Here is a 9,943-nt window from a genome sequence, read left to right on the forward strand (position 1 = left end):
CACACATTCACCTGTAGCTGCATTACGCACTTCATGGAGCAGACCTCAGAGGGCAGATGCTCTATTTTCCCAAATAAACATGAGACATCCATCCACCCATCCATATATCCACTATCTACCACTTATCCGAGGTTGGGTTGTGGAGGCAGCAGCTTCAGCAGGGAAGCCCAGACTTCCCTCTCGCCAGCCACATATTGCAGCTCTTCCGGAGGGCTCTCAAGGCATTCCAAGGCCAGCTGGGAGATATAGTCTGTCCAGCGTGTCCTGGGTCATCCTCGGGGCCTCCTGCCGGTGGGACATGACCGGAACACCTCACCAGGGAGGCGTCCAGGAGGCATCCTAATCAGATGCCCAAGCCAACTCAGCTGGCTCCGCTCAACGTGGAGGAGCAGCGGCTCGACTCTTGAAGTTTGAGACGTCCATGTTGGAAAAAGTTACTGGAGGCAGCTCTTCCAGGTAGTGAGAAAAAAATCTGGGTATATTCTCACCACTCTCATGTAACACTTTGAGACATTTTTTAATGTTGTTTACATCCTTCTGATACTTTATGGGAGACATTGTGCTGCGCAGTAGTGCATAGATCAAACAGAACTTTTTTAAAATGACTATCCACTCTGAGTCAAACGTATTTGTAGCCAGCAATCCAATAACAACTTGACTCAGTGTCTTCATTTTAACAACAAGAAAGGTCAACAACTCATCCTCAACAATGACTTTGACATCGACAGTTCTAAATATATCTGGTTTTAAAGGAGATAGACCTTGTACTTGATTCTGAGTGGGACAGGGAGCCAGTGAAGAGTTTTCAGGAGGATGGTGAAGTGTTCATACTTGTGGGCCTCAGTATCCTGGCAGCACTGTTTTGGATGTTCTGCAGCTACTGGATGTTCTTGCCGGAGATTCCAATGTATAACAGTAATCAAGCCTGGAGGAGCAAAGGCTTGGACGAGCTTCTCTACATCCGCCAGTGTGAGTGTTGGATGGTGTTTGGGAATGTTCCTGAGGTGGTAGAATGATGTCTGAGAGAGGTGTTTGATTTGGGTGTCAAAGTGAAGTTGAGGATCCAGTTCGACATATAGGTTAGTGACAGATGTGGAGAAGGGGATATTTTGGCCAAGGTGGATAAGGTGATACTGGTGATGGTGAAAGAGTGGAGCTGATATGGTGTGCCATCTATGATGGTCTGCTTTTGAACTGTTCAGCTGAAGGAAGTTGAGATTCACCCATGCCTCTGTCACCTACAGACAGGTGGTCAGTGTAGATGTTGGCAGGGGAACAGATGAAGTGGGCTTAGGCAGAGCTGTGTATCATCAGCATAGCAATAGTAGGATATCCCATGCCAGATGATGAGATTACCCAGGGTGAAGAAGTAAAGGGTGAAGATGGTGGGGCAAAGCACCAAGCCCTGAGGAATACTGGGTGTTTGTGGTGGTGGTGGTGGGTGTTTAACCTTGCTTTGCCCAAAGCAACATACTCAGTTTTGTCGGTCAGATATAAGATGAATCACCTGTGAATGTTTTCTGAGACCCTGATAGTGTATGTCAGGCTGTAGAGGAAATGCAGCTGTTGGATGTAGGATGATGAGTAGAGATGGGGAAGCAATATCTGCTGCCATCAGGAGGTCAGTGATGACTCTGACCAAAGCTGTTTGTATACCAGGGCACAAGTCAGAGTGAAACTTTTCAAAATGGTTGTATTGAGGTGTGATGCAGAAGCCACAAACACAAAAAATATCTGAATATGCAGGCAGAGAATCAGAACACTACTTCAACCTCCTGATTTCCTGGGTAGTCGAACAGACCAGAATTTCTTTGAAGTTGTTCTCCATGGCCTCACCGAATTCCTCCCAGTTTTTGCCTCAGTGACCACCAAAACAGCATTCCACTTTGCATGCTGATACCATGACAGCTGCCTTCAGTAAACTCGTTTGAGGGTCATGCTCCAAATCATACTCTTTCAGGTCACGTGCCATTGCCAAGTCACCCATCACTGGCCCTCTCCAGGACCCCCTCCATAGACTAAAAATGGATGAATATGTACTTTGAGCTTGTGTTTGGTGCATAGGCACAAATAACAGCACCTGTTCCCCATGTTATGACCCTTGTTCGTGATGGCAACAGAAAAAAGGGTTTAGCATAAGTTTGGGAGCTGGATGGGATTGAAAAGTGGTGATCTAACAAAGGTCTGACTTTCTAAACACAAATGAAGGCCCATGATTGTGGTGTTCAGGGTAACAACACAACGACACACACAGGTGGACAACTAAACGAGACGACACTCTACCATGAAATGGAGTTAACACTCCCGAATCCTGAATCTCCTGTGCACTGATTTGCTGGCTGAGCTGAAGATGAGGGCCACCGATCAGTAAGGAGCAGGGGGAGAGATACCGCACACACATAAACAATTTAACAGCCATGAAACATCGTGAGCTGTAACACCCCACCCAAAGGTAGAGGGAGGCTACCTGTCTACTGGGGCGAACCTCAGGAATGTACAGGCACCAACCCATGGGGCAATAACTATGCCTACACCTGCTCTGCACCGCTCACTGGAGAACACTCCAGAGTGGAAAAGATACAGGCTCATGATAGACATGGCCCTTTAAACATAACCTTTAATACTTTTTAATAAAACATATCAAATGCTCAACAACGCAAAATTAAAAATATTCCCTTTGGGATTTATGTGTAACAACTAAACAGTCATTGAACATAACATGAATGAAAGTACTGTACTGCTTTTAAACAAAACTAAGCTTTGTCAAAATCCTGCAGAGTATGTAGTATGCCCTGTACGTGCTAAGTACATTAATGACATCATGGACTTCCGGCAAAATGGCGGACCGGACACACGCAAACATTTGAGCGCCGCTCATGGACCCAACTTTACTCTAAAACTGCCCTACTTTGACAAGTAGTCAGAATTCTGATGAAACACGAAAACAAAGTGGATGAATTCAGTGACAAACTGAAAGAATAGTCCAGCATGTTTGCCGAGCTACTTCATTATGTCGAGGAAAATGGAAAAGCAATTGCGGAATGCCACTGAAGGGTCAACACTCTGGAGGCGAAATGTGAATACGTAGAGAAAGAAAGCACTGCTTTGAAAGAAAAAATACTGGAAGCTGAATGTTATAAACGCCATAGGAATCTTCGGCTGTCCAGCCTCACAGAAGAAGATGGTGAAAACATCAGAGAGGAGGAGCTTCTGCTGAAAATCATCCCACGTTGGGTTGACAACATTGAGAATGTGGCTGACTCCGTGCACATCGTTGGGAGGAAGGAGAATGGCCGCAGCCGCCAGATCATTATGCAGTTTGTAAGAAGAGCTCATCGAGATGAGGTGTGGAAATTGACGAAGGACTCACCAATATACAAGGAGCGCAAAGTCCGCTTTATCCAGGACTTTATCAAAGATCTGCTGTCTTGAGCTAAAACGGGCACATCACAGATCACAGAATAAGGTAGCCTACTACAAAGGCCACTTTGCAGTCATTGATGGGCGCATAGTTACAGCTTAAAGATGAATCTGCAAGAAATGTAAGCTTCGAAAACTTCTAAGCATTGAATATTCCATTTGTTACAAAGGAATTGTTGTATTTATATTCACTAAATACACAATAGTTAGTTTTAAGAGGGCAATTACTCACATAATTTTAGGGACCTGTCTTCAGTACCGTTTACTGTCTAAAGTAAGGTTACTGATTTACTTTATTTTATATTTTTTTAAATTTTATTTTCTTTAGTGATATGTGTGTGTATGAATGTGGATATGAATGACAAGGTTACTGAAATGCAATTTGAAACTAATCACGATTAATACTCGAGGCCTAAGGGATAGTGTCAAACAGAAGGCCTTATTTCTATACTGCAAAAGCAAACTAGCACAATGCGATTTACTTCAGGAAACTCATTCGAATGAAACAGACAAAACAATTTGGACAACTCAATGGGGAAACAAAATAATTTCCCCACACTGTACTTCAAGATCAACTGATGTAACAATTCTATTCAATAATTGTCAAGCGAAAATAATTACTACAATATCTGATGAAAATGGCGACTGGATTCTAACGCTACTTCAAATCTTAATTCTTTGGAATATTTATGTTCACTGCAGCACAGCACAAAATAAAAATCCGTCCATCCATCCATTATCTATACCGCTTGTCCTCACAAGGGTCGCGGGCGTGCTGGAGCCTATCCCAGCTGTCTTCAGGCAGTAGGCGGGGGACACACTGAATTGGTTGCCAGCCAATCGCAGGGCACTCAAAGACAAACATCCGCACTCACAATCACACCCAGGGGCAATTTAGAGTGTCCAATCAACTTACCATGCATGTTTTTGGAATGTGGGAGGAAACCGGAGTACCCGGAGAAAACCCCCGCAGGCACGGGGAGAACATGCAAACTCCACACAGGGAGGCCTGAGCCGGGATCGAACCCACGACCTCTGAACTGTGAGGCGGATGCTATGAAAGGGAGATTTACATCGTTTTAATTAATTTTGTGAAATGCGCCCGGACTTTTTGATTCTGTTAACTTTAACTCGGCTAGCCATGAGACCATTACCCACAATGCATCTGTTTACATCACGCATGACGTATGTGCGTTGCAGACAAGGCAGTACATGAGAGAGCGGCTATAGTTAACGCTTCACACTGTAGCTCATCTACCTACTGATGACGCAGCATCAGGAGCAACTGGAGGTTCAGTATCTTGCTTAAGGGTACTTCGACATGGTCACAATGGCCGGGGATCGAACCCACAACCTCTGGGTTGGGAAACAACCACTCTATCACTGAACCATGCTGCCCTCAGTGTTAGCAATGTTAGCAATGTTGTGTTAGCACACAAACTATGTATGTGGCTGAGCATTGTTGTTTTGTCTGGTCTCGAACAGTAAGGTTTGGTTGGGTCCCTCAACATGACTCCTTATGTCATGTCATGTCATCTTCTAAACCGCTTATCCTATATAGGGTCGCGGGGAGTTGCTGGAGCCTATCCCAGCCGTCAATGGGCGAAGGCAGATTACACCCCAAACTGGTCGCCAGCCAGTCGCAGGGCACACATAGACACTGTCACTGAGCGGGAATCGATCCCACGCTGCCCGCACACAACTCGGGCGTGTGTACCACTACACTATCAGCGGACACATGACTCCTTATGGTATACACTAATTCCAAGACACTATTGGTCCCAAACCCGGATAAAAATGGGTGGCTTGCATCACATCTGTTGTGAAAATTGCCAAACATATCACTGTGGCAACCTATCCATTCAGCCATGCTCTGTACCAGAGATGGGCATTCTGTCCCAGGGACTGAGCAGGCCGTCCGTCCCATTTGGTGGTCGTAGAGACAGAGGATGAGAAGTCTTTTAAAAAGGACAGACTAAGTAAGGGCGGATGTGGGTTTTGATCCGTCCTTCTAATCGTCCCTAACTGGGTCAAGTAACGACTGACATGTTGTGTTGAATCCTTTTAAAAAGCAAGACCATTGTTCTCTAACGCGATACCTGCCTGCACATTGCACAACACTTCCCCTGTAACAGTGGACAGGCATAGTCTGCCCTCTAGTGGTTCAACACATGTAATAATACCATGGATAACACCGCATGCAGGATGCCACACAGACGACTGGCAGAAACATGCCTGCATGTCTTGTGTGTGTAATCCGGGATAAAGTATGTATTGGGTGTAAGAAAGGAGTGGGTATCAATTTTGTTTTGTTTGCTAACCGTTAATATTTACATACCTATTTGTTGGAATGTTTTGCAGGTCTCGAGGGCATAAGCCCAATCAGCAATTACAAAACAACTACTTACTCCAGTGTTTTACAAACTCTGTGCCGCGGCAGAGATATTGTCAGGTGTGCCGTGAGAATTTATCAAATTTGTGTGCCTGTGCGGTCTAGCGCCTGGCAGGGTAATCATGTCTTTACTACATTGTAGTACATAACAACATGTGGTAGCAGCAGTAGGTAGTTAATTGTCTTTGTTTAGAGACAAGTGAATTAGTTACGCATGTTTATCCAAAAGCCCATGTTTCACACTAAGTATCAATATGAAACATTTTAAAATACTTTTTTCTTTGTGTTTGATTCTTATTCAAGATGTTGTAATATAACGTCATTCTTCAATGTTAAAAAATGCTTATATAAACAATATAACACTTAAATTGTTAAAATAAGCTTTTTTTCACAGTTTCAGCTGGTGGTGTGCCGCGGGATTTGTTCAAGGAAATAAATGTGCCTTGACTCAACAAAGTTTGAAAAACACTGACTTACTCAATGCATGTTCATTTTATCTTTCAACCAGGCATCCAATGTAAATAAAGACTCACAAAGTCGATTGAATTTGCTCGTCTGTTTTCTTTTCCATCTCTGAAGTTCAGGAACCATACAATGATCAGATCTGGGCAGCTTTTCCATCTGCTCTCATCCAAGATGGGCGAGGGCAGAAAAGAGGCACGGTCTAACATGCAGCCCTCACATTTATACTGTCTTCAAAATCTAAAGATAATGTGGCCAAAAAAGGGTAAAGTACCCATCTCTGCTCTGTACCATTCATCCTCATCGGGTTGTGGGTGTGCTATCCCACCTGATTTGGGTCAGAGGCTGGGTACATCCTGACAGGGAAAAGCTGATGCCATAACACGGTGCCGGCAAAGCTTCGGGACAAAAAAATTGAGTTGACCTGTGTATGTATTTATGTTATCCGACTTGGTCGACATTTTTTCCCCAGCCTTAATGTAAAGCATGCAAGAGTGGTAGACATTTTTAATTGGGCCTCACTGTATTACAAATGGGGCTTTGTGGACTACTGTTTCTGCAAAAGCAGCATTGTCCATGAAGCTTACTGTGTAACAGTGGGTCAGTTCAATCGTATTGTGTCTGAGCATGGCATTGCAAACTCACAATTGTCGAACAATGCTGATGTTAATTTGTCAAGTGTTACCAAGTATCGTACAGAATCCTATTATATTATTGTGTGTCCTGAAAGCGAGCATGATCCAAATGAATACACGTGCATCAATTCTGTGTCTAGTCACCATAATGTAAGTACCATAAGGTGCTACATAAGTGTTACTATTATTACTATATTAACCATGAATTGTGTCTCAGATCCACATGAAGACGATGGCTGCAGCCATGTACCGCCTGCTGACCGCCCAGGAGCAGCCAGTTTACATTTAAATAATTTACTTATTTCTGACACAATATCCTCTGAATTTCTACTGCAACATCCCAATCTGACTCTCTACTCTGTCCAGCACACATTCTATCATGTACAGTGCATCTATTTGTGACCAAAGTGAGTTGTTGACTTCAAGGGATACTTTATTAATTTTGCAATTTTCAGCAAAATGACATCATGTGTTGAAGGCTTTGGTAACAACCAATCACGGCTCAGCTTGTGAATGTCAGCTTGTGAACCAACACTGAATGGTTGTTACCGGAGCCCTCAACACGTGATGTCATTTTCAGTCAACAGCAAGTGGCGAAATATGTTTTTAAAAGTGTTAATTGTACATAATAATGTTATCAAGTTATCAAATTCATTATAGACAAAATATTAAATTTTACTGCTGTAAATTGCCTTCAAGTATCCCAAAAGTGAAGTATCCCTTTAAGTGTTTTCTGTTAAGTTGTGGACGACCATAACCTATCATCTGTCATGACTAAATGATATGCTTAATATTTTTAACGGGATCTGTATTCTGTATCTGTGCGTAATTGCAATTTTTTCCCCCATAGATCACTTTGTAATGTGAGGAATTTCTGTACTATTATTATTATTATTATTATTATTATTATTATTAATTATCTTGAATGTTAATCTTCAGTACCGTATTTTCCGGACTGTAAGTCGCTCCGGAATACAAGTCGCACCAGCCATAAAATGCATAATAAAGGAGAAATGAACATACATAAGTCGCACTGGAGTATAAGTCACATTTTTGGAGGAAATTGTGCGCAGAGTACACATAATTTCCACTGAACTACGATGGTAACATTTAGCTAACATTCACACATGTAGCATAAAAGAAAGTTACGATAAGAAAACTTTAAACTCACCAAGAAGGTGGTAGATCGATTAAATAAGTCTTTTATTTATCCCCGTACAGTAGAATGTTTCCAGATCTCCAAAAGTATTTATGTAGTCGGTCGTAATTATGTCTTCGTCTCCTCTGTGCTTAGCTCCTTATGTGTGTGGCTGCATGATGCAATACCCCAGCCAGAGGCAGGCAACTGCCTGTTTGTGGTTCATTTTTGTTCAACCATCATCTGTAAATAACTTAGACAATTGTGTGTAATGAGCATGCAACATTTATATACAAGCTGAATTGTGGATGATTGTAGGTTGTTGACTGAACATACTAATTGCTATCGCTAATGCTAATCGCGATTGCTAATCGTTAGCATAGGCTCATCTTGTTCATGTCTTTGAAATACATGTGTATGTAATGCATAAATTGACTGTATTTTCAGTTTCTTGTGCAGTTTCACAATACAAACAGGCAACCTCGCTGCACACCTGGAGTCTGTGGAGTTTGTTTGTGAATGTTTAGCTGTTTGGATAAGCTAGCTTCCTTGAGTAGCAAGGCCTTAACAGTCAAATTGTCTTTTTATCATACTATTTTAATTAATTATTTAACAGAACTTTAGATTTTAACCATTTAATTTATTCATGCATTTTAATAGCTTTTGGGATTTATCTTGTGTTTCCTTATGTGGGTTACAATAACATGTGAAGTGATATAGAGGTAATTGTCATGGCTTGTTAGTCAATTACGCTAAAGCGCCTGCAGAGGGAGACAAAACATCACAAATACAAGTCAGCACTAACAAGCCATGACAGTAATAATGTGTTAATAATTTCACACATAAGTCGCTCCAGAATATAAGTCGCAGCCCCGGCCAAACTATGAAAAAAAACGTGACCTATAGTCCGGAAAATACAGTAGTTGGGCTGTGCTGGTTTGCTGTGAAAGCAAATCAAATGTTTGAACTTAATGGTGCGCTGCCCCTTTAAGTAGAGTGAAAAAAGTCAGCGCGAGAACAAGAGCTTCCTGGTCACATAGTACAGTCAATACGCGAAGCAAGCTGAGTTGTGTGTGACGCTTAAGTCCATAAAATAACTATGCCTACACCTGCTCTGCACCGCTCACTGGAGAACACTCCAGAGTGGAAAAGATACAGGCTCATGATAGACATGGCCCTTTAAACATAACCTTTAATACTTTTTAATAAAACATATCAAATGCTCAACAACGCAAAATTAAAAATATTCCCTTTGGGATTTATGTGTAACAACTAAACAGTCATTGAACATAACATGAATGAAAGTACTGTACTGCTTTTAAACAAAACTAAGCTTTGTCAAAATCCTGCAGAGTATGTAGTATGCCCTGTACGTGCTAAGTACATTAATGACATCATGGACTTCCGGCAAAATGGCGGACCGGACACACGCAAACATTTGAGCGCCGCTCATGGACCCAACTTTACTCTAAAACTGCCCTACTTTGACAAGTAGTCAGAATTCTGATGAAACACGAAAACAAAGTGGATGAATTCAGTGACAAACTGAAAGAATAGTCCAGCATGTTTGCCGAGCTACTTCATTATGTCGAGGAAAATGGAAAAGCAATTGCGGAATGCCACTGAAGGGTCAACACTCTGGAGGCGAAATGTGAATACGTAGAGAAAGAAAGCACTGCTTTGAAAGAAAAAATACTGGAAGTTGAATGTTATAAACGCCATAGGAATCTTCGGCTGTCCAGCCTCACAGAAGAAGATGGTGAAAACATCAGAGAGGAGGAGCTTCTGCTGAAAATCATCCCACGTTGGGTTGACAACATTGAGAATGTGGCTGACTCCGTGCACATCGTTGGGAGGAAGGAGAATGGCCGCAGCCGCCAGATCATTATGCAGTTT

General features: G+C 42.3%; 1 protein-coding gene across 3 annotated transcripts in view; it reads left to right on the top strand.

The window, feature by feature from the left end:
• Positions 1-8,530, top strand: part of LOC147148030 (amyloid-beta A4 precursor protein-binding family A member 1-like) — a 146,805-nt gene extending 138,275 nt beyond the window's left edge. For all 3 annotated transcript variants that reach the window (XM_086031204.1, XM_086031200.1, XM_086031203.1), the window contains one exon: positions 7,127-8,530. In XM_086031204.1, the coding sequence (XP_085887330.1) occupies positions 7,127-7,198 (72 nt within the window). In that variant the 3' untranslated portion in view covers positions 7,199-8,530. The remainder of the gene's footprint in view (positions 1-7,126) is intronic.
• The last annotated feature ends 1,413 nt before the right edge of the window (positions 8,531-9,943 follow it).

This window comes from Filicampus tigris, chromosome 5, assembly GCF_054856515.1.
Source record: "Filicampus tigris isolate MCC_2025a chromosome 5, RoL_Ftig_1.0, whole genome shotgun sequence".
Lineage (NCBI taxonomy): Eukaryota > Metazoa > Chordata > Actinopteri > Syngnathiformes > Syngnathidae > Filicampus > Filicampus tigris.